At 41.7% G+C, this 25,663-nt stretch overlaps 2 protein-coding genes across 2 annotated transcripts; both read right to left on the reverse strand.

The window, feature by feature from the left end:
* Positions 1 to 1,195: 1,195 nt before the first annotated feature.
* Positions 1,196 to 18,161, reverse strand: UBA2 (ubiquitin like modifier activating enzyme 2). Its single transcript, XM_082290252.1, has 17 exons — positions 18,016 to 18,161; positions 14,431 to 14,514; positions 14,094 to 14,164; positions 12,913 to 12,977; positions 12,373 to 12,473; positions 12,106 to 12,227; positions 11,379 to 11,446; positions 9,006 to 9,127; positions 8,149 to 8,248; positions 7,445 to 7,605; positions 6,429 to 6,522; positions 6,226 to 6,338; positions 5,609 to 5,764; positions 4,973 to 5,069; positions 4,364 to 4,469; positions 3,450 to 3,586; positions 1,196 to 2,533 (listed from the first exon to the last, which is right to left on the reverse strand). The coding sequence occupies exons 1-17, from the start codon at positions 18,157 to 18,159 to the stop codon at positions 2,250 to 2,252; spliced, it is 2,025 nt and encodes a 674-aa protein (XP_082146378.1). The 5' UTR covers positions 18,160 to 18,161; the 3' UTR covers positions 1,196 to 2,249.
* Positions 18,162 to 19,577: 1,416 nt separating this feature from the next.
* On the reverse strand, positions 19,578 to 25,257 carry PDCD2L (programmed cell death 2 like; the record flags this gene model as incomplete). Its single annotated transcript, XM_082290020.1, has 7 exons — positions 25,134 to 25,257; positions 24,868 to 25,031; positions 24,687 to 24,756; positions 23,164 to 23,651; positions 22,014 to 22,127; positions 20,235 to 20,383; positions 19,578 to 19,708 (listed from the first exon to the last, which is right to left on the reverse strand). Exons 1-7 carry the CDS (start codon positions 25,242 to 25,244, stop codon positions 19,578 to 19,580), a joined length of 1,227 nt encoding a protein of 408 aa, XP_082146146.1. The 5' UTR covers positions 25,245 to 25,257.
* Positions 25,258 to 25,663: the final 406 nt, after the last annotated feature.

Here is a 25,663-nt window from a genome sequence, read left to right on the forward strand (position 1 = left end):
TCCTTCACTTCAAAGCATGTTACAGGAGGGATCCAGGAGCTTTCTCTGCCCCTCCAACTCCTCCCTGCCCAGGCACGAGCAGCACAGCTGCACCTCCTAAATACCTCACCCCGTAGTTGCTTGTGCAGTTCCATTCTGGCCGTTCATGCTGTAAACCAAATGACAACACATGGTTAAGAACAAAAAACAAGTAATAACCTAAGGAGAAGCCAGGGGGACAGAACAAAACCACACCCCCCCCCCCCCCCCCCCATTTTTTCACCCCTGAATCTCTCAGTGACATTTCAGTCCAGCTAATACAGCACTCAACTTCCAACTCACTAACACTGTCAACTTCAGTAAAACTACTGCAGTAAGTTACCAGAATTACACCCTCTACTGTTGTTTTTCAAAAAAAGTTAGAAATTAAATAAACCACTAATTTTATTTTTAATAAAGCTTAAAACCAAAATATGTCAGCCTTAATTTTTGGAAGGTGTCATTAGACATGAAATTCTAGTGCTTCAGCTGTTTATGGCAAGAGGTTTTCCACTGTAGCACTGAAATCCTTTCTACACCACCTCTTATTTATGTCTTTACCTCTGCCTTCACTCCTGCCAGCCGAGCAGCAGCTAACTCAAAAGGATTTCACTGTGAACTATTCTGCCTCCAAACAAGCCACTGCAATATGACTGTTACTTACACTACCTAAAAGAAGAAATAAAACATTAATTGCGTCTGAGAAGCTGTTTTGTACAGCATTGGCAATTTTAACACAATGATGAGCTGGCCTTTGCTTTTTAAGATTCTCCTTCTATAAAATTCATATTTGCTTTACAATTCACTCAATCTGCAAACTGTAACAGAATAAATCCTGCTGCTCAACTGCTGTGCTCTGTAAGGCTCACTGCACACTCACCTATGAATGGGAGCAGTTTTGGTTCCCTGGCATGAAAGTGGGAGATTATTTTGGTACAGTGACAGAAATGGCCAATTAATGCATTCTGAGAACCAACACTGACACTGCTGAGTTACAACACAAATGGAGTAGGTTTTAAGACACTAGTTCTAAACATTACACTTTTGTCCTACACACAAAGTGTAATGTATAAAAATCAGAGCTTTCTTCATTCTGAAGGCATGAGGTGGTGAAAGCATGTGTGTGGTGGTGCAACTGCTGCAGCTCACGAGCCCAAGAACTGATTGTCCAAGAAAAAAAACATTCACAAAAGTTTTATTAAAAAAATTCCCCTTTCACCTCAAACAAGTGAAGCTTAAGTTCTGTACTACTAGGTTATGTTTAGAAAAATGGAAATAATACAGTAATTTTTGAAGGCTATACATTGTAAAATCCCATAAGTCAGCATAATCTTGGACTGTGCAAGCAAATATAGCAAGTATTTCAGATGTTATTTATTTGGTCCATCAGATGTACAGTATAGTAGTAGTATCTGAGTTTACAAAACATCAAATATAAATAACCTGAAACTGTAACAATACACAAAAATTTGCTTCTTACATTGACATACCAGGCAGTACGAGCTGAAAAACTGGAGTAAATTAACAGTTTTACAGTAATGTACATAGTGCCAGCTGATGTTTAAGAACACTGTTAAAACATGGCACTAATTTGCTTTGTTGGATTTTCTTCTTTACTTGTTCAGGGTGTGAAAAATGTTTAGGACTAGGCTAAAAATGTTTTTCTTCAAGCATCTGTGATTCTGTGAATGCTGGAGGTGAAGCAGTCACACTTAAACCACAGCCTCAGAAAGGGATAAGCAAATGTGCAGGCAGGCCACTGCTGGGAAACTTCAAAAGTAATCACTGAAAAATAAAAAATGTAGTTGCTTAAAATCTGGGCATCTGATGATGGCCCTTTTCTGAACAAAAGTAGGGGTTTTTTTGTCCTGTTGGATGATACCTAAAAGGTATTTACACAAAAATACCATGCTGTTTTCGTGACTGTTTAGGTAAATACTTATCTGTAAGTATTCATAGACTATGTTTCTACTACATTTACTATATGGAGTACGGAAAAAACTTCTGAAAAGAGTCTACTGATACGAGAGCTTTATCATCATGAGAAACAGACACAAATTATTTAAGCCAGTGATTTGGTATCCACTTTGAACCAAGGCCTTAGAGTTAGTCTAGTTCTGGACATTTTTCACATCCCACCACAATTTGCTGTTGCAGTATGACATTATGTGAATGACTTTGTCAAGGGGCATTTGGAGGTTCCCCCAAATGCTCTTCATCTTGCTCTTAGCTCAGCACACGCTCTTCGCCCCGACACACTCGCACCCTTTCTCCTCGAGTTTTCTCTTGAGGCTCCTGTTCTCCTCCTCCCCAACACTGCTGGAAGCACCTTCATCCTCAGACTCCACGATCATGAGGTCGTCTTGCTCCTGCTCAGCGCGCGCTCTCTTGGCCCCCACGCACTCACAGCCCTTCTCCGCTTTCCTCTTGCGGCTTTTGTTCTCCACATCGTCAGCATTGCTGGAAGTACCTTCATCCTCAGAGTCAACAATCACCACGTCATCCTGGTCTGGAGCTGCAAAAGAGGGGTTTGGAATTCAAATGGGTACTGCAAAGACAGTCTAGTCTCAAACCAGTTTTCATACATAAAATACTGGAGCATTCTTTATCCACATTCTTTACCATGCAACTGCAAGAGTATCTTAAATGTCCCTAAATTACTATAAAATATGGTTTTCACACTGGTATTCCTTCTGCACCACAGGTGTGGAAAATACTGCAATAAGCCAAAAATATGGGAAATGCATTAGTTAGCAGGACTTTTTTTGCATGTACAAAACAGAAGAATTGCTGCTGTCTGCAGTAGTTGTTGGGAAAGGAAGTTTTACACACACCAAGCTGTAGAGCAGCCTCTCATTTCCCTACTGCACTCAGCACAACTCCCACAAGAGGCCACATTCCAGGAGAGAGAACTCACAAAGAGAGGGAGAAGTGGAAGGTTGAGCAGACTTACAGAGCTGAAAGATAACAGTGGATAGTATGTAAGGGAAAAGAGAACCCAATGTGAACTTTCAAGACATGTAGTGGATTTTATTTGGGTTTAAACACAAATTCACTGTAAAAACTAACTTTATGCAATTTTTAATATAATTTGAAGTAAATTTTAGCAATATTCTTAAAATTGAGTTTTCCCTCAAACAGGAGGCAAGGGACTACACAGTGTCTTAAATCTGCACATTATCTTACAGGCAAAGGAACACCAGGTAAATAATACAATTTCAAGGCATATGTACCATAAACTTTTGTGCCTTTTGTGCCTGCTGTAACAATTGTAAATGTGTATTTTTTTATTTAGTATGAGTTATACACAGAGGCAACTTAAATGCCTTTTATTTTGTATTGGTGAAGCTAAATCATACAACTGAAGACAACTTTAATTGGACTGCACTAGTGAAAAACTGTTTTGTTTAATATTGATTACTGTTGATTACCTGTTGATGTTGAGGGCTGTGCTCCATCATCGCTACCATTGCTAATGTTCTTGGGTGTTGGTTCTGATGGCTTAGGGCCAATTCTTTCAGGGGTATCACCAACAACTTCAAATTCTACATCTTTTTCTAGGTCTTCACTGCAGAAAAATACACATGCTTTTAAACAGCCAGAAAACAAACTCTTTTACACAAAAAAAAAAAAAAAATTCAAGTATTTGAGCACCCTGCAACTATGACAAAATGAGAAAAACATATTGAAAAAGAGGAAAATCTGTTCAGTCCTCTCTTGTAATTTATGCTTTGTCTATTCTTAAACACTATTCCACCCAGTGCTATGAACTCAAAATTCTTAGGAATCAGAAAATCATTAGCTGAACTTACCTTTCTTCCTTAACATCACAGCCCTACTCCCACTGAATGTGCAGTGTGCTCAGTTTCTGTGTATAATATGTCTATTACTTACCCAGGGTTAAATACACACCCCAGCTATTTCAGAGTGACTTCTGAACACATGCAGTCAAGCAGAGGATCTATTATGCCAACAGGCTGGGGTTTTCCTGCCTTTCTAAATTTTAGGGTTTTTTTAAAATGCCAGTTTCTTTCTTGTTGGTTGCCCCAAAAAATAATCTGTTTTTGCAATGTATTCTTATGTTGTGTAACAAAAAATTACTGAAATAAACCTCTTTCAGTTATTGTTGTAAAAAACAAAACCACAAAAAAGACACAAAACAAAACCAAGCAAAACCCCTTAAACTATAATTTCTTAAAAAACAACAATTCCTCTTTTGCCTCTATATTTCCTTTCAGCAGCTTAATCTGTGAACTTCATTCACGTACTTAAATTGTGAGTGAAAAATTCCCTGTGGAACTGTTCTATGTATATACACAAAAAATCCTTATTTCAGAATCCTTACCTATGAAGCACATTGATTAACAGTGTATAGTCCTGGAGGAAATCATCTGCTTGTAGTCGAGTGCCATTTCGAATTCCAAAGTCTGATAATTTCCTGTGGTTATTTGCTACAAAAACAGTAAAAAGCCTGCAGTGTAGAGAGCTATTTATAAAGATCTTTACACCTGAAAAAATACAGAGTACTCCAGAACATTTAAGCCTACTAGGAGTTAAAGCTACTTATGTTTGATTTATTTACTCCTCATGCCATCGTGTTCAAGCACTTCACAATTACTGCATTTGAGAACGCTTTGGAGATGGTTTCTGGCATCATGAACAGAGCACCATCTAAGAAGCAGAAAATGAAGGGGGCTTGCAGGCAGATACCTGTTCCTGAAAGGAATCCTGACATGCCAGCTGAGAAGTGCTTTGTTCAGGAAAGCTGAGCTGGACAGCTTGCACACAATACCACTGGCTATCCTCAAGCCACTTGAAATACTTGCAAATCCAGTTCTCTTCAAATACTAGTCCACAGGGTGAACACAGCAATGTCTGCTATACATATATTCTGTATGGTGTCCTCCAAGGTTTTATGTACTCTTATCCCAAGACCCTCAGAAGGCATACCTACCTTCTGTTTCACCTTCTTCTGAAGAGATAAGGATAGTTCCCTTTCCATCATCTATTTGTACATCTGGTGCTACCATAGCAAATTTTTCTTTCAGTATCTGAAAATACAAATATATTAAAATACATTCAATCAATCTCTGACTTTGAAAGTTTTATTTAAAGAGAACCTTGAATTATGTTTATTATTCTGGCTCATTTTCAGACATTTACTGAAAGTCTATACTTTTTTGTTCATTTCCATGAACAAAATGACTGTATTTTTGAGGTCTGATATCTACAGGTTTACGTATGCTGGAAAGTTTTTTAGAATACTTCATAAAATGACAGAATTATGAATCAATAGTGACTACAACTGTAATGTAGCTACTGAACTTTCAACTGAAATACAAATTTAGTTTTTTGCTCTCAGATATTAACAGGCTTTAAAATCACCAAAATTTGCAAAATGCAAACATTCTTTCACAAGACATACAACACACATGGGCAAGAAGCATAGTGGCTATCAGCTCTTCTTGCAGCTGAGAGAAATGTAGAGTAAATAGGAGATGCTCAGTCAAAATATATTGAGCAAATACCTTATTTTAATAATTTACAGTATTAGGTTCAAAATGAAATGTAACTATAGCTCAAGATTTACCTTGTCCTGGAGTGTCAACACAGTAACTTTGTGTGTGTTAAGTTTCACAGTCACTTCTGGCTTACTTGCACATACATAACAATTAGGATTTGGTGGATCCAAAGCACAAGGAACCAGTAGCTTCTTCCTGGGATTTGGCTGCTTGTTCAGAAAAATCTTGAGGACAGACAAGAAGAAACCGAGTTATTCTGTAAGTACCAGCAGGTCTAAAGCCTGTTTTCCTGCAGATTTCTTCTCCTGGTCTCACAAGCTGTCCTGTTCCCTAATCCTCTCTGCTTTGCCTGCTGAGCAGGAGTCTCACACAGCCAGTCCACCCCACGCTGACTGCCCAGCTCCTGCCCAACAGCCATAACACCAAATAACTGCAGTGCAAATTATGGCAGCCTGGTTCTCTCTCCCACCCAGCAGCAAATTTTTATTGTCATAGGAATTTAACGATCCTTAAGACCTGCACTTCTCTCTTCCCATTGTGACTGAAAGTTCCCAGCATATTCAGAATCTACTCAAGTGACAAGTGAGAGACAGCAAAACTACACAGAGTAGTCAAAGAATGTTAAATGGAACTTTTAAACAAATAATAAACAGCAAGAAAGCAAAAGCATTTTATTCCCACTTACCGTTCTACACTGATCTATCTTCCCCGATAAAATCTTCAAACCCTCCAGCACGATCAGCCCAGCTATCACTGCATTGGTAGTAGCTATAGCTGGGATAATATTTCCTGCCATTGCTGCAAAATAAACAAGAGTTGGCAGACTTTTAACAGCAAAAGAAAACAAGATTATAATTTAAATGAAACAATGTTACATTTTATCCTTACACTTGATATCAAATCTGCTCTTCATATTCATTCCAAAAACATGCATCCTGAGGTTTGCAGCAGAAGTGACGAAATCCATGGCAGAAGGGTCATCCTAACAAGAAGTTATTACAAAAAGCATTTAAAAATCAGATTACTCATTGGAAAGAGTTTGCAACACATGGTTCCTAAAACCTTAAAATCTGGAATTAAGAAGTAAAAAGTCTGTACAGTATTTAATTTCGAAGTCCATATACTTCCTCTTTCAGATGGTGTACTTGGAGCAGTAATACTTTAAATACTACCTACAATTTCTAAACATATGTATTTTAGTACCAAGTTAGTATATTATTCGTACTAATAAAATGCCTTGTGTGTTATAAAAATGTTTAAATCCTAAATCTTACAATGTTTCAAACATTTTCAACACTGAATTTCAATACCGAATCAGCTGTTTCAAACATTGGGTGTTTCAGAGATAAGAATTTTTACTATTGGTCATAGTAATATTTTACTATTTTTCCCCCTCCCATATTTACAGACTACTTTTTTTCTTATGCCAAAAGATAACTGACTGGAAGTGATCCTGTGTGTGGTGATAAAAGAGAAAATTCTTGTCTTCTTCAACAGAACTTGTATTGCACACCCATCATCAGCTGATTGCTCATAACCTCAGCAGAACCTCAGCTACTGACCACTGGCTTAGAGCATGTTTTGGAGAGAGGTAAGAAGGGAAAAAATGAAGTTGCATTATTAAAATATTTTCAAAAATCAAAATATGACAAATACTTGTGAATTTGTGCTTTTATAAGCTGGAGAATTTGGTGAATTAAGTTATTTCACACCGCAGCAGTTAATGCTTGCCCTCAGTGAGTCACACAAGACAGTGTTTAAAGAATATATTTGTTGATGTATTGAAAGTGTTTCCATGAGGTGCCAGATAGTTTTGTTCTAAGTAGTACTATTTTGGAAGGAAACTGAATGAGCCCAACTAATATTTGTACTACACACGTGGAGTTTATATGCAGCAAACTAACCTTATCCCAAATAAGTGCTTCTCCATCAGCCTTCTCAGCCAGGTGAAGGCTCAGGGTTTTAACACTCTTTGAAAACAGGTCTGCATAGCTCCTGACATTGAGAACCTGCTGATCCTTCAACACTGCAGAGCTCTCATTCTGCTGGTCAGATATGTTTTGCTCTTTGGGAAAAAAAAGAAAAAAAACCCTAAGATCAGGAATAATTGTAAGCTCCATAGAAGTTCTCTCAAATAACTTTCCAATTTCAGCAAAATTAAGTATTTTCTAAAGTGAAGAACAACATCCTTAACCTACAGTAGCCCTAACATATTACAACAAATCCACATTTAAAACTGCAACTACAGCTACGGCATCAGTCACCTAAACATGCACAAATTACAGCAAATGTAAATTTCGAACAAATTAAACTTTGAGAGATAAATCTATCAGTGCTTATGGCAAGGTGTCCTAGAATAAGGTGACATGTAATTTTGTTAAATGTGTATTTTCTACAGCCAATACTGAGTATCTAAAATAACAACTGAAAAACAGTCGTAAAAATGTTATCTTTACAGAGAAAAATTTGAAATCTTCAGGAACTGTAAAGAATTAATATTCATTATCAGTACTCAACTGTGACAGTAAAAAAATGTACATATCACAGAGATGCCTTAATAAACAGCAGGTGTGATTTACAAATGTACAGTAGGAGGAGGGATAGCTACCTTGCTTTTGTACCTCAGCCCAGTCCAGTGGCACTGGAGGCTTTCTTTTCCTCCACAGCTTATCCATTGTCAGCAGGTATCTAATGTCATCTTTGAAAAGCTAGGAAACATAAAAAAAAATTTTAAGTGGAAGGGGAACAAAAAAAAAGACACTGAAAAATCAGCATTACATGGATGAGGTTTTGATTTTCTCTTTGACAGTATTTTCAACTACATAAAAACAGTCTAAAAACTTATTCCCCACTCTCTAACACCCATGTCATGAGCAGACACAGATCTGATTAACCTGGGGAGGAGTAAAGTGAAAAATCAAGAAACAGTAATCTAAACAGTGGTTTCACCTGTCTACTGAAGCCATCCCTACCGCTCTTTGTATGCCCTCTCTGAGACACGTGAATGAACATGCCAATGAATTTCCAAAGAAAATTATTACTACCCATGAACATTACTCCTCTAATTATCCACTTTCAGTAACTATTTAGAACAAAAACTCCTAAATCAGTTTGTTTTCTCTTATGCCAGAGCCTGATGATGCACAGATGACTGATAGCTTTTAGATCCTCAGACTGGTTCTGATTATGCCCAGTGCAATTCCAGAGGTGACACAGACCCTCTCCCATTAAAAGTAATTGCAATGGAGTTTTGTCTGCACAGAGGAGGCAAGCTGCTGCAGCCATCTGTGCAGAGGCAAGTGGAATCCTGTAAAACAGGCAAGAGACCAACACAACAGCAAAACTGGTGGATATCTTACATGATCACATAATTGATGGCTAGCATTAAACATCCAAGCTGGGGTTTGATTTAACTTTACAGCACCTCATACATTTCAAATAAAGACATTTGGATAAAGAAAATACCTTAGTAAAAAGTTTGACAGGATCATAGCCAGTTGATTTAGCCCACTCCTTAGTTGAAACACGTTTAATCTCACCATCTTCATTGGATGCTAGTGCTCTGGCTTCTGCTTCTGCTGGCTCCCCTATTAATAAAGTGATAACCAGTATTTTAAATTAAAAAAAAAAAAAGAAGAAATCCCATCCAAATATTACCCTGAGTCAATTGCCAAAATTATGCAGGGACCATAAAATGGCTTTATTGCACCCAACAAAAGCTGAATTAGGTACAGTGTGCCTGTTCCTCTTTGCCTCTGCAACTGCAACTCACTGATTTAAGTTAGTAGCACCCAACTCCTTTATCTGCAGAAACAAAGAAAAACTGTTTCCCATTAATTTTCTCCACATTATGATGTGACTTCATAAATGTCTTACCACCCCTTTTTAGTTGTCTCTTTTTCTGGCAGAGTCTTAGTTTGGCTGGGATTTCAAAACAAACAAACAAAAATTTCCGTTTCCAACCTCTGGTTCTTTTTATACAAAAAATTCTCTAGAAAGATTCTAATAATTTTCTTTCTTTCCCAGTCACATTCAACAATTGCTATCATGATTTCTAATAAGCAGGTTGATGTTTTCATAAAACTATCTATTAACATTTTGACTGAATGAGAAAGATCAACTCAGAGATCATAACATGATGCGTAAATTTGTGAATGTTTCCCACCTTTCACCAATGCATCGTTTGCATTATTTCATATTTATCTGCCTCAAGTATCATTGCCCAGTCATTCTATATTGTGAAGCTTTCTACTACTTTTTGCAGTTATTCCTCACCTTTTTTATTTTGAGTGACTTTGTTCAATCATCCGTGCTGAACAGCACACATCTCCCATCTGGGACTCCTCTCACCACCATTTATCATTCAAGTAGTTTAGCCACTTCAGGATCTTCAGCCTTTTTTGTCCCCGTGGCTGCTTATCTCCCTCAGGTTCCCCTCAACAGTTTTTGAATCTGCCCCCTGCACATTCAGAACAGTCTACACCAGATACACTTTCCAGAAGTTTGCTGATTCCTTCCAAGGACCCACAGAGCCGTGCAGGGCACGACTTCCCTTTATAAAGGCTGCCTTGACTCTTCCCTGGATATCCTGGTTAGGGCTGGGAGAGAGTTAATTTTTTTTCTAGCAGGTGGTCTGGTGCTGTGTTTTGGATTCTGCAAGAGAACAATGTTGGTAACACGCTGATGTTTTAGCTGCTGCCAAGAGGTTACTCCAAGTCAAGGACTTTTCAGTTTCCTGTACTCTGCCAGTGAGCAGGAGCACAAGGAGCTGGGAGGGAGTAGAGCCAGGAGAGCTGACCTGAACTGGCCACTGAACTGGGATATTCCAGACCTCAGAATGTCCTGCTCAGCACATAAACTGGGGGAGTTGGCGGGGAGGGGCTGATCTCTGCCTGGGGACTGGCTGAGCATCCATTGGCCAGTCAGCAACTGTGTCACTTGTTTGTCTTTATTCCCCCTCTCTGTTTACTCCAATTTTAATAGCACTAGTATTACATATTTGTTTGTTTCCATTGTTAGCTTTTCTTACCCCAGCCTGTGAGGTTCACTTTTTGTGTGGCTCTCCCTGCTCTGGGCGGGGCAGGGAGCGAGGGCTGCGCAGTGCCCAGCTGCCAGCTGGGTCAAACCCGGACACTGTGTGACCAAGGCACCCTGACCATGGGCAGTCTGGCACTGCAGACACCAGGCTACAGCTCACACCTCCTACAAGTGCCCTGGTGTCTTTACTTAAAGAAGTGGCATCGCACCTGCTACCTCTCGAGTATTTCAGCAGCCATTGTTTTAAGTGACTTTATATTGCCACTCTTTTTAAGACTCATCTATTTCATTCTGGATTTCCTGTAGAAACAACCTGTTCAGTGATCACTATCTGATGTTCAAAGAATTTGAAGAGTTGAAGGATCCTCTAAGCTCCCTGTCCCAAGTCCATTCATCTATCAAAGGATCCAAAAGAAGCAACCAACAATGATGCTTATTCACCTCATAGTAACTATGACTACTGTCCTTACAGAAAAATACTGAATAGCTATAAAAATATCACTCAAAATGGGCATATTTCTCATGTAGATTAATGCTGGAGTGCTGCAGGCTAGAAGAGTTCAAACATAATTCCTGCAGTTCCTTGCAAACCCTCAGCTAGGAGTGGAAAATGCAGAGAGACTACAAATATCACTCAGTGTTCTGTTCAAAATACAAGCCTCCCAGAGGCCAGAAACAGAATCTTCTTTAAAGAAAAGGAGCTGAACTCTCTAACCTTAAGAAATGTACAGAAAGGAGTCATAATCTCTGAAACAGAACATTTTGGTAACAGGGTAAACCACCAGCTTATATCACACTCACAGGCAGCTTCAGGATCAGCTCTGTCAGGTGAGACTTCTTGATCAGCATCTTCTTCTCCAAACAACTGGCTATGTAACAATGAAGAACAACAACAAGACTAGAATTTCAGCATATCTGGTTAAAGACTCAAATATTTGCTAACGGATACATATTCATTTTAGGATTTTGCTGTCAGACTGCCACATCATACATTGTTTTTAAACTGCTGGGATTCATCACACGTGGACTTAACACTGACAACACGAAATGCCCAATACAAGAATGAATTTAGCAAAACATTTTTCTGTATAATTCACTCAACTGTTCACCCAATATTCAGTCTAATATTTACACTGCAGTACTAAATGCATTTTTAGAACCTGTGGGATATCCAAGATTCCAACAAACTTTATACTTGTTAAAACATGCATTAAACTGAAAAATGTGCTTACTTCTTATGAAGATGACGAATAAAGCAACCTCAACCTACACTGTTGTGCCAAACTACTCTGCCAGATTTTTTGTGCTATTAGAGCAAGGCCTAAATACTAATCAACCTTCCATCTTTATAACAACCCCAGAACCCAGGTCAAGAAACTTGGGGTTTTCACCATAATCTGTTTAAATTAATTTAAAATATACATTATAATAAATATAAAAGTGTGTCAATTTTATTTCTCTCTCTGTAGGTTTAGAAACCAGAAGAATGAACCATAGTACCTATTAAAAAAATAAAAAAATCACTTACTTGAACAAATACTTAGCCCACACAATGCAGTGGATAGGCTCCGAGGGCGTATTTCGGATTGTGCAGCCTGGGAACGTTTTCTGAGTTGGTTTAGGCTGACATTCATAACATTCTGTCACTCCCTGGTGAAAAATGAAGCATTTACTTGTCACTCTGAGATGGCTACTGATAGTTTAGGCTACTAAGAGATGAACTGTAACTCTATCTCCAAACACCCACTCCTTGTTGTCTAAAATAGCCAAGGACAAGAGTAACACCCAACCTAACCTTTTTGATAACTGTGACTTGTCCAAGGTAGCCTGCAGTTCCACTCTCTATAAGAGGAATATCAGCAGCCAGACACATCCTGTTCACATGGTTACGGGCAGCTGTAAATCAAGAGGGTTTTAAAGAAATAATTTGAATAGTTAAGAAAAAAAAAGTTTTACTTCTCCAAATTCAAACTAGCATCCTAGGCAAACATTTATCCTTAATCTGCCTTGTTTCTTTATAGAGCAGTACACCATTTTCACGAAGTCCAGTTTCCCATTCTCACAAGATGTAGTCACATTAATAAACACAGCAAACTCAACTGACTAAAGCTACACTGAACCCACAATACCCATCAGTTCCCATGAAGCAGCAATTAGCAGTTAACATTTACTTTCAAAACACCTGCAGAAACATCAGCCACCCTTTCAAGTTTCTAGCAAAGCACACAAGGCTTAGTCCAACTGCAGAGAGGTTAAGAGGATACTTGTTACTCAAATGACACTGCAGCAAGGAACAAGCAACATCTGCAATATAAAATCATAGTGAAAACTTCACCTCTGTTATCCAGAGCATTCATAACCAACGTAAACTGGCGGAAGAACTCTACGTTATAGTCAGGGCTACAGAAAACAAAAACAACATTTCAAATGGCACAAAGTTGTTGGTTATATCTGCACAAGAGAAACTCTACACATGCAACCGATGTTCGTGTGATAAATTACACATATTATAAATTTAGCTACCCTTTAACTGCCCCATTTGTCTTCTGCCCATTTTAAAGCTGGGTGAAAGCATGAATTTATGCTGCTGGAAGGAAGCTACTGCAATTAGTACTAATTTGACCAATGAAACAGGCAGACAAGGAAAAGTGATTAAACTACTCTGACCTAATGAGTAAATTGGCTGAGCTGTGGTAACTGACCTTAAAAACCATCAGCTGTGGCTAAAACATGCACACTGTAATTACCACAGCTCATCAGACTGTGCATAATTCATTGTACTGTGATAGCTCCATTGGTTTGACTGTGTGTCCATACCCTGAGGAGCCAACACATGGGACCTTAAATCTCAACACTTCAGTTATCTTCACATTGCATTTTTCTGACTTAAAGAAGAAGGTGGAAAAGAAGAGAGAGTAAAGAGGAAACAGGATTAGCAGTTTCAGGAAAAGGATGCAGTGAGTCAGTGTTTCACTGGCTAATAGCAACGTCAGAGTTCAAATCTTCATGATACAGAATATCCATTTTTTAGACATTGGGGCAAATATAAATGAAAACGCGGGTAACAGCTAATGGAACCCTACATAATCTTGTACTCTACTCACTGGTTGCAGATCATAAAGACCAAATTTTAACAGCTTGGGGCATATATAAATAACAGTTACCTACACACACACAAAGGACTTAATTTTTTAAATCACAGACTTAACATTCGCATGTCTTTTAATTTAGTTATTGCTCAAGACATCGGGGCATCCTTACAGAGTAGAAACTTACATGGCAAATATAGCCAATAAAATGAAAAACAGACACAAACAAATGACTACAGCTTACTACCAGAGCTTAAAACCCATGCAAAAGCCACACTCCCACTCAGGTGTGTGGTAGCTCACATTTACAGCTATTTCTCCTTACTGAGGACTCTTTGTAAAATATCTTAAAGAACACCATTGTAGCATTTAAATAACACAGTACTTGCAAATCAAACATGTAATTAGAGCTTAAAACCAAACATACTTCATGATGCTATCATGGTAAGCTATAATATTAGCTTCTGGACAAAACTGTAACACGCTTTCCTTGGCAACCTAGAAACAAAACAAAAAAAAAGAAAACAAAAAAAACTTATTATTTCTTCCTTCCTTCTAAAAGACAGACTTGATACCAGCTGTGTATCGACTAAGTTGACTACCTTAAGAGATTTAAATACTTTAATAATGAAATGCTGTGGACAGCCACATTCAACCAACCAACACTTACCTCTTCCCAGCAGAAACTAAATTGTGACATGTTTCTAACACTATCCATAAAATAATACTGAGTAATGAGACTTGGGCTTTGACTTTTTCCTCACCTGTGATTTTGATCTTCCAACATGTTTCTTTTGAAACAGAAACTGTCTGTTGAGATTGCTGACATCAATAGTATCCAAATCAATCTATAAACACACAAGAGAGGCATTTCACTTTCACAGAAAGAGAAGGAACAAAACCATTAACACAGTTTGAAGAAAAGACAATTGGCCAAAATGCAGAAACTTTACAGACCCCTTTTCAGACCTTTCAGGTGTTACATCAGCACCACAGCAACTGAAAAGACACAAGTGGTCACCTAATTATCTTCAGGAATCCATACGTGATCAATCATTGCTGACAGGGGACCATGACAAAAGTGCAGGGCTACCACAACAAGCTTTCTGAAGAGAGTCCCTGCCAAAAATGCACGTGACTCTTGAGAGAGCTCCTCACAGCAGTGAGTAGAACGTCAACACCACCTGTCCTGCTTACACAGGATAAAGATTTTAGTGGCAGTTCCTGAGGAGCAAACTCAGGAGGGAAACTGCAGAAATCCATCTACATGGGTCCAGCCAGCCTCTCCCTGCACTGCCCACCCTGAACACTGGCTCTGTGCTTCCCCAAGGCCCAGGAAAGGCTGCTCCAAATCAACTGGTCCTTCCACTTTATACGAGCATGGCTTTAAGCACCTGAATCAGTAAAACAAGGGCTGCACAGCCATCTTACACACACACTGCAGGGCAAAAGCTTTTACTGCCTGTGCCCAGCACTAATTGCCTAAGTGCATGTTAACAAATTGTGAAGTCTACTTATAAAAAAAGAAACCAAATCACACAATCAAAATGTTTAAAAACACACAGCACCAAACACCCTGAGGTGCAGCCTCAAAGGATGCCATGACTGCAACTCCCCTAACAGCTATGCTTCTATTTATTAATATATACACAGCAAGAGCATAAAATCAAGTATCTTTAGCCCCCACAAGAATTTAAAAGATTCAACTAGAACTTTGACATTTTTTTCCTAGCTTTGTTACCACTACTTTTTGTGCAATTAAAGTTTCTTTGATCAACAATTCTTTTTAGAAGCCTTCTCCAGAGTTTTTCTGAGCATCAGAGAGATTTCTCCCAAATTCCCACAGGTAATGCTGACATACTCAACACAATAACACACCTTCAGCTACCCAGAGAGCACTCTCAGACTGACTGTGCAGTGTGAAGTTAAATTATGACCTACTCAGGGTGTTCTCACACACTTCTAACTTCATTAACCCAACCTGAATTATGAAAAAAGCACGGCACACACTCACTGAACATCCTTTGTGTGACAGATCCAAACTCCAATATTAACCTTCCTGTTTTCTGAAGGGAATATTTTTAATTGAAGGACTAAGTTTTAACATACTAAGAACTGCAATAGCTAGAGAGTTTCATTTAAACAGTTAATAAAAGCACGTGTGGATACAAAGCAAACAGAAAAGATACATTTAAAAAATGTATTATAGAGCTGAGACTGTTAAACAGTACTATCATGGTATCATAGTAACTACCCACGGCCTTGTCTCTTTTCATGAAAATGGTATTTGCATGATTTACATTTCTACCTCCTTTTCTTCCTCACAAGACACACAGAAGGCTTGCTTAGTCCAAAACCAAAAAGCCCTAGAACCTCAAGGGAAAACAGTAAAGTGCAAAACTTTGTTAAAACCTTCACTACCCAGAAAGCTTTGAATATTTCAACTGGAGACGATGACAAGTGACATCAGCTCCTGCTAAAAGCAGGAATTAGAGCACTAAAGGGAGCAAAGGGAGTTCTTCTCCAGAGAGGAAACTTGAGACCATTAGACCTCAACAGAAGCTTCACTCTAGCTAAGAATGATCAGAATTTAACAGCTCACTTATAACACAACTACACTGTTCCCATTTTTGTAACCTGGAAGAAAAGGCATCATAACAACATTTACTCATGTTCTTAATTCAGACCAGGATATTGAAAAAAATTCATTTTGTTCTTCATTCATAGGACAAGGATATGCCTCTCAACATACTATACTTAAGCCACGTATTTGTCAGTTGTCTGGTATTCAAAATTACTAATTTTTTTTAGTATTAATATTCTTTTTTTAAAAAATCACAACTGATGTATAAAAAGCATTTTCAGATGTTCAAGTTTGTTAATATTTAAGAACTGAGGAAAACCCTCAACAATATCACAAATGTTGACAAAAGCAATTTATTCTGCTAATAGCAAATTCCCTCTTTATGTAATAATTCTTTTTTTGCTCTCACCTTGTCTTGTACCCACCTGTTTCCTATGTTCTTAAAACATTACTCTCTTGCATAAAACACTGCCTGTGATATTGTCATATGAAGACAACCCTGATCCAACATGTACTTAACCTAATGGAGTCCCACCAAGTCAGCCTTGAAAGGCAACACCAAACCCCAAACTATAATAAGTGAAACAATAAGCACACCCCAGTGAGATTTGTGCATAATGACTAACTGGAAAATCAGGAGCTTTAAGCTCTATTATAATGGACTGCAGGAGTATATAACTGACACAGTAGAGTAGGGGGGAAAAAAAGAGGAGAACAGTGCAGAGAATGCCTCCACTCCTCTGCAGTTATCTATTTCCCTGGTGCAATGTTCAAACTGGACAGGCTCTCAAACCAAAGGGACAATTTGGAATTAAACATATTCTATAAGTTTCAAAAGCATTCCAGTAGGAAAGCCCAAGCCGTAAGAATAACAAGGCAAGCCAGTAACTATTTTTTTCTACAAGCTGATTTGGTTTTAGGTACGCGCTGCTCTGCTCAACAAGTCTGCCTGCAAACCCAAACTCCTCACAAGCTGTCACATAAAACTCTCAGATGTGACTCCTGGGCACGTTAGTAAACCGGTATTCAAGGAAACAGACCTATGCTCTGGCTGGATTTAAAACCTATGTTCTTTCTCACTACAGTAAGAAACCAGTAAAGGTCTGGACACCAGGCAATCAGTTTCACCAGCAGTATTTGTCTCTATCCCGTTTTCGTTACTACCCTCTCACATCTGCCCTTCCTGTAGGCATTCACAGATTAATATCTGGAAGCAAAAGTGAAAGCACGAGCCCGCGGGAAGCGCCAGCTCTGAGGGAGTTTGCAGCCCGCGATCCAAAAGCACAGTTCACCTCTCCCGGGGGGTTTCTCGCTGCAATTCATCACGGGACCATCACCCCCAGCACCGGCAAAGGCGGCACTGGGCTAAACTAAAGATTTTCAAGGTATCGCCGGGCAGCAAACACGGCACAGCGCGGTACCCCGGGCGGTTCCATCCGCGGGCTCCGGAGATATACGGCCTTCCCGAGGAAGGCGGCCGGACCTCGGCGGGGGAAGGAGGAGCTCCCGCGCCCGGCGGGAGCCCGGGCTGAGGGGGGGCGGCGATGGCGCGCAGGCCGCGGCCCCTTTGTGGCGCTCCGGCCCGGCGGTCCCGCGGCGGCTTTGGCGGGCTGGGACGCTTTGAAACCGCGCACACACAGCGGCGGGCGGAGCGGCCGCGCCCACACCGCGCCCCCGCCGAGCGGCACCCGCGGCCCCGGGCCCGGCCTCCCCCCGCCCGCCAGCCCCGGAGCGCCCCAGCCCCCGCCCCGGCCTCGACCCGCACCACGTAAATGCTGCTGAAGCCGGTGAGCACCAGGTTCTTGAGCAGCTCGCAGCCGATGCCGCCGGCCCCCACCACCAGGACCCGCGCCTGGGACACGGCCTGGGCCAGCTCGGGGCGCAGCGGCCCCGACAGCGGCGCCGCCATGACGGACACGGCGGCGGCTCCGCGCGCCTCCTCACGGGCCCGCCGGGACAGAGCGCCGCCCGCGCGCGCGCAGCGCCCCCCGCCGCCCCGGAGGGCCGGGCACCGCGCACTGCCCGGGAAAGCCGCGGCGGGGCAGGAGAGCCGCGAGTTCGAGCCCCGCTCCAGCCGGGCAGCCCCAGGCACGCATTCCTGGTGCACCAGGAGATTTTTGTTATAGTCATTTTTAGTATATTTGTAGTTCAAATATACATATACAATATATTTATATGTTTAATAGTTTTATATCTGATATTAATATAAACAGATTTCAAGAAGTTTTTGGACACTGCTCCCAAGCACATGGTGGGATTCGTGGGGTGACCTGAGCAGGGCCAGGAGTTGGACTTGGTGATCCTGATGGGTCCCCTCCAACTCACCATATTCTATGATATTTTTAATATATTTATATTTATTTCTAATGTATTTTTATTTTTTATATTTATTTTTATGATTTCACCTAAGTTAACTAACTTGCCTCTAGAAGCTGACATGGTAAGCTACAATTCTTCCTTACAAAGTTTTGCAAACATTCCATCACCCTTGTGTGTCATTTCCTCTCCTCCCCACCTCCCCTTATTTTAAACCCACACCTTTAGTGCATTAATTTCTGTTGCAGCATTAAACCTGTACAGAATGCTCTAAGGACACTTAAACTACCTTTCCTTCAGTCAGTTAAGACACTGCAGTTCAGCCTAAGCCAACAGGGAAGGCACAGGAGAATGCAGACGGTTTTAACTGAAGCTGCACCACCACACTGTGGTACCAAGGCAGGTGCTCAGCCCGCCCCAGTTCTGTACCTGTGAGAACACAAGAGTTAACTCACCCCTCCGCCTCCTCCCCACCCAAACCCATGGCACTGTCACAGCTCATTTAACCACACAAATGGAGCTTTTCCTTCGCTGGAAAAACACAGAAAAGCTTCATGCTGGAAGGCTGCAGGGACAGCAAGGCCCTTCAGCCACTCCCCACTGAATTTCCAATCTGTGGTCAAATCAAAGCAGAATTGCTTTTTAAAATCAAGCTGGCATTAAGTTCTCCACTTCTAGTATGGATGAATATTTCCAATATATGAGAAAGGTTTTCTCATTGCAGTTTTCTCCTTTACTTCTTTCCCCAAATGCTGAGAGTAACTAGAACTGTGAAACAATCTCTACACCTCAACTTCCATGTGTAACTGAAGTACGCAAGTTTTGTCACCACATTTTAGAGGCATGCTAATAGATTTCAATCAGTTATTCCTGGAAATAAGCACAATGCCATCAAACAAATTTAATTTTTCATCACATCTGAGGAAAATTCTGTTACCTAATTAGAAACTTGTAGTAAAAAAAAGCCCAAAACACACCAACAGACTTTTCATCTACGCAGAGAAATACAATTTATTTAAATAATCTCTGATCTGGGTCTTCTTGTACAAAAATAAATTCTTCAAGAGGGGTTTGATGATTTGTTGGCCAACAGCTTCTCTCACATGTGTAAACTATAACAGTTCCAAATTCCACTGACAGATCTAAAAACAAAGCAACAGAGGTACATAAGGGTAAGAAAAATGACATAATCAGGGGCTATTGCTTATCACTACACTTCAGTCTTTGCACAGATTATTAATTCAGAAAATATTTCTCATATTCAGTCTCCTCTGTAAACACCATTTTCCAATGTTAACCATGCTAAAGGTAGCCAAATCGGAATTTTCCAAGAGATTTTTAAGTGTCTGCAGTCTTACCTCACAGCATTTATTATTTTCCATGGCCTCCTTTAAGAGACAATACAGACAAATTATTCCCAAGGCCATGGAATTATCCCTGATTCAGTTATTAAAGTTCACTAGTGAGCGAGTCAAGCTGCAAACAGAGCCTCCATAAAGCAGAGTTCTCTCTTAGTTCAGTGAAACCCGTAATGGAGACAGCAGACCCTCTGGAACACCACCACTGTGGTAAGCACATGTGGGTAGCAGGAAACAACCCAAACTGCAGTTCACTACACTTTCCCACAAAGAACACTGTTAGAAATATTGATTCAAGCAAGTCAAGCACCTGAGTCACTCTGGAGCATGCTGACCAGTGTGGGCATCAGCTGGAACTCAAACACTCTGCTGCTTCCACAGTTACTGCAAGCTGGGATATCCTGGTCCAGGTTGGCTGGAGGACACGCTATGAATAAAGGTTGGCCACCCCAAGAGTATCTGAGAGAAGACAGGGAAGAAAAAAATCATTATTTTTTTAATATCTAAATTTGATAGGAAAACTTGTATGTTGGCAACAGTGTCCAGGATTTGCTGAGATCTCTGAACCTGCTTCAAGTAAAACATGGTTGTGAGTCAGAATCATTGCCTCAGCTACAAAGGAGTCACTAAACAAAGAATAAAGATGGGGAGGGGGAAATAGCTGGTAGGTTAATGCTGGGAAAATCTTAAGGAAAGAGCTGGATTTAAAGGAGACAAATGCTCTGAACGGACACCTCCAAAATATGCTGTACCAGAACCATTTCATTAAGCAAACCACACTTTCCTGAAAAATGGAATCCTAAACAGACAAAAGACATAAAAGATAACATTCAACAAGCCTTAACACAGAATAGGTCTCAAAACCACAGTAGCCATGTCTCAGAAGTGATGGTTTATTTGTAATAGCTATCAGAGCTTCACAACCAACAGGAAACAGACCAAGGATGGTTTCCACTGAATGCCAAGCAGGAGATTTGGTGCTCTGCTGAAGGGCAACAGGGACCCTGCAGCCAGGAGAAATGGGAGTCTAAGAGCACACTGACAGTGCCCAGGGAGGGCAAACGGAGGCTACGGAAAGATTGTAACCAGGGACAGCCCCAGAGAACACCAGAGCTGATCTCTTAGAGGAAGGGCAAATTCAAAGAGCACAATACTGCAAAGTGACAGATCCAGTGAAAAGCTGTCTGAAAATGCTACTTGCACTCTGCATTAGAAAATCTCCTGTATGATCTTTGACAGTTAATAAAAGTGTCTCATGTTCTTTTCTGTCTACACAGCCACTCAGACTTTTAACTCCTCATCAAAAAGGGACCAGACCTGGTACTGGAAAGTTGGTAAACAAAAGCCCTGCCACTACACTTAGGCAGCCTTACCAGACAGGCAGCACTGGACTCCCTGGAACACTTGGTATGATCCATGAAAACCTGTATTTTCTGATACTATGAATGACTTAGGATTTACTCTTTGCTATACTCCCAACCAGAATTAACTCCTCTCCCAGGAAGAGCAGCTACTCTGAGGTTACACCTGCTTCTGTTCTAGGAAAAGCAACAGATTTACAAGACCTGAAGACTGCTGGGGGCTGAGAGGTGTCCACAACAAGCTGCAGAACTGGGGCTTTAAAACAAGAAATTCCTTGCTTCAGTCAAGGACAGACATTAGAAATTCCAAATAGGTCACAAAATTTCAGAGGTGCAGATAGCCTTGTAAATCTATCACAACAGCACACCACTGTGTGTTAGACTTCCACCTCAACACTGTCTCTTGAAAACCTCTGTGCCTGGATTTCAGTGAGGCTTCAAAGACAGTCGGGGTCTTCTCATCAGGTCTTATGTCAAAAGTCTCCCACAGCCAGAGCTACGGCCTCTGATCCTGTTTGTTTATCATGTACTTAAACTCTGTATAAAGAAAGCCCAGCCAGGGACTGAAGTCTGACCAGAGACATGGCAACAGCCTCCACAGCAGGTTTTTTTAATTAAGAAATTAAAACATACACATATTTCCAATTAAAGAATTCATTTTGATGTACCAACCATCCATGCCAATGACTTGTATCTATCTCCCTGTTACAACTAGATTATCAACATACCTTAGAATCTGTTCAGGACACACAGATATTCTTTTCATGAATTTATGGAACGTGTGGTCCCAGCTTTTGACTTCACTCTTCTCATATTTTTCATTACCATCTTCACCTGCAAAACTGTAAGAAAACAAGAAACAAACTGTCCAGCAAGGCTTTCAGTATGACATGAATGTTTTAAATAAGGAATGGCTAATATACACTCACATTAAATTACACTAAATACATTGAGAAAAGATATACATGTTAAGAGACAACTCTTGTTAGAGGTTGTAAGTGCACATTTTCCTTCTACTTCTTTGGTTTCTGGTGGCTTAATTACACAATTACTAGCAGTGTTTCAAACTATCACATGTGACTCAAATCCAACATGTACCTGCTTTATTCCACCAAAAACCTCTTCCTTTAATAACATCGCAAATTTTTTTGTGGTTTTAAATTATGATGTTGTCTTTTTCAATTTTGAATCAAGCATAATTAAAGTTCTATGATTCTATAAAGGTCAACAAAACTCAACAGGAACATCACTGCTGAAAAGTTTCCTGTGCAGATTCTGGGACTGACAGCAACTTTAGCTATAGACAAATTCAATGTTGTCCACAATTCAGGCACAAGTGGCTGAAATGTAAGTGCTCACTGTGACCACCTAAGTTAAATACTTTACTAAGAAATTATTTTCAGTAACAGCTCAACAATTGTTTTTCAGGCAACCCTTACTAAACCTTCAGGTGTCTTACCATCATCCCAGTCTCTAGCCAAAATCCCTAAATAATCAAACTCTTAAAAATGCAACTGAAATACAAGAAAAGCTTTAGCTCTGTAAAGAAAAAGCCATGAAATGTCATGATATAAAGTCATGCCATTTAGCATATATATTGTGTCAGAGATGAACCATCTGTTGCCCCACCTGGAGCCCACGAACACTCCAAGTGCTCAGTCACTCAGAAATAGCTGCATCTTTGAGTAACTCCAGATTTGACAGCACTGGGTGCACTGTTCTGTTCTTCCAGCACAGCTCTACACAGCAATGGTTTCTGAAGGAGCTTCCAGACAAAATCATTCAGGTTCAGTCAGAGTCCCATTTAGATTATCAGTAAGCATACAGGAAACTACACAATTCCTTCAGTTTCACCATGAAATCCAGACCTGTTCTCACCTTTCTGACATCATCTGTTCCAAATCAACACACTCTCTCTGCTGATACTCCTTCAGTAGCTTATCTGCATGATGTGTATCAAGGAAACCCATGTAGTCTTCCTCATCCACAACATTAATGTAGAAGGGCTGGAACACAGGAGCTGAACCAGCCGTTCCCATCACCATGTCCTCACTGGCTGCAGGATGTGTGTCCTGGGGACCTGGGCCATCCATGCCCTCACTGGCTGCAGGGTGTGTGTCCTGGGGACCTGGGCCATCCATGCCCTCACTGGCTGCAGGGTGTGTGTCCTGGGGACCCAGGCCATCGGCAGCCTCAGACAGGTGGAGCTGTTGGAACTGGGATGCAAACTCCACCTCGCTGCTCACAGCTTCGTTTAGCCCAAGCAGCTGAAGGGAGGCACGGGCAGGAAACTCTGCTCCATCACAGGCTCCCCAGTCATCTGCATCCTCACACCAATCCTTTGCAGCAAAGTTTGATTCTTGCTTCTGAGAACCAAAAAAAAAAGAGAAGACAACACTGCCAAGGTTTGCCATCCTACTGCATTTCAAATTCAGCTTCTAACAGATGAGAGAACTGAGACCTTAAACTAATGCTCAGTGTTATTGCACCCACTCTCCTCACAGTGGTACTTCCCAACACACCCACATTTACTTCTCACACCAGCACAGTTATGGCAAAACCATCTCACACTGGAGAATAAGAACAAGAATTCATCAGGCTTCTGAGTGGCCCTTGTGCCTCCCGCTGCCATGCCCTGGCTGTGGCACAGCCCCTGCCAGCTGCCTGGGCAGCTCCAGCACCACAGGCAACCCAAAGGGCAGAATACAGAAGGAAATAATAATAACAACACCATCATTTTACCAGAGTAAAAGCTCATTTACCACAGGCCAAGATTTCACATTGCAAATGCATCAGCTGAATAAGCCCTTCCTGCCTGCCTTCACCAGTGTGGTGCCACCCTACTCTTCCAATCTGCTTTAGCCAACATGCCGTTTTTCTTCACAAATATATTAACAATAATTGAGTCAGATTAATTTAAAAGCTTGTGTTAAATTTAAAGAGATCAATTTAAATTAGAAAACAAAGAAAACAGCTTAAAGATCCAAACCTAAACAGTATAGCCTTTATTTTCCAACTTCAAGTATCACTTGAAGTTGAAAATAAAATTTAGCTAGCTGAACTAACTAAAGTATTAAGTATCACTTTTGGCCATACAGCTGGACTGCAATCTCCACTTAAAAACCCGCCTGACATAGACACAAACAGGAGGTTAAACACTGTTTAACAGTCTTATAGTAAACAGTGTAGTGCAGTGACAAAAATTCCATGACTATGACTTCTCCACACAACCACAGAACACGACTGGAAACCATCGCAGAGTGCAGCTTCTGGAGGAAGGTTATGGTTACTTAAAACAAGGAGATGTAGGGTGTGAGCTCATGCAGCTCAGCCGCGGCTCCGGTTCAGAGCGCCCTCCCTGCAGCCCCGGCACAGCCCGCGCGGGCAGAGCTGAGCTGTACCTGTTTGCCGCTGAGATCTCGGCTTTGATTCTCCTGGGCCTGCGAGTAATGGGAGCGTAGCACCTTCCAGCTTCGATGTGCGGGGCAAAGAGAAACAGAGGGTGAGGGGGGGGATCACTGACCAGCAGCAGGAACAACAATAACAATAACAATGGTAAGCACCCGCGGCCCCCGCGCTCACCTGCGGGCGGCTCCCCAGCAGCGCGGCGCGGCGCAGGCGAACACGTGGAGCGCGCGGTGCGCGGGGCCGCGCTCCAGCGGGCAGTACACCTGCGCCAGCAGCAGCAGCGCCCGCCCGCACCGCGCGCACCGCGGCGGGCCCGCCCGCACTGCCGGCATCCAGTCCTGCAACACCGACACCGCCGCTCAGACCGGGCCGGGACACGCCCCGCCGCCCCGGCCGGGCCCGGCCCCGGCCCCGCCAGCCCAGCCTCGCCCCGGCCCTACCGCGCTGCCGCCCAGCTTGTTGGTGGCCCATGGAGGGAGCGGCCCCGCCGGGCCCGGCCCCACCATGGCGGCGTCGCGCAGCCCCAGCAGCACCGGCGGCCCGCCCGCCATGGCCCCGCCGGCGTGCGCGCGCCCGCGTGTCCGGCGTGCGCGTGTCCGCCTAACCCGCGGCGCGCGGGCCCGCCCGGGCCGGGAGCTCCCCTCACGAGAGCTCCGTGCCGGCGGCCGCTGCTGGCGCAGGGCAGGCGCAGAGCCTGTGCCAGGGAACACGGTCCTGGCCCAAAACGGGCTCTGTCCTGCGAGAGGCCGAGCCGCACAGGAGTCCTGGCATATGGTTTATTTACACTTCTGCGGAGAAGGGGGCACTGGGTGGCAAATCCACCGAGTCAGCAGCACGACTGGCAAACCTTTCCACTCTTTACAACTTTTAGCAAACAAAGATATTAATGTGCATTGGTTACAAGGTACATAGCTCTCTTATTAATTAGTATTCTATCTTCTATTAGTTAATGAGTCTCTTGCCTCTCATG

The sequence above is a fragment of the Coloeus monedula genome (genome assembly GCF_965178545.1).
Source record: "Coloeus monedula genome assembly, chromosome: 13".
Classification (NCBI taxonomy): domain Eukaryota; kingdom Metazoa; phylum Chordata; class Aves; order Passeriformes; family Corvidae; genus Coloeus; species Coloeus monedula.

Coding starts and splice junctions, on each gene's coding strand:
- UBA2 (XM_082290252.1), bottom strand. CDS start 18,159: ATGGCGGCGCCGCTGTCGGGGCCGCTGCGCCCCGAGCTGGCCCAGGCC. Junction 14,165..14,430: donor TTGGAAGATCAAAATCACAG/GTGAGGAAAAAG, acceptor TTTTGTTTCTAG/GTTGCCAAGGAAAGCGTGTT. Junction 12,474..12,912: donor GAATGCTCTGGATAACAGAG/GTGAAGTTTTCA, acceptor CTTGATTTACAG/CTGCCCGTAACCATGTGAAC.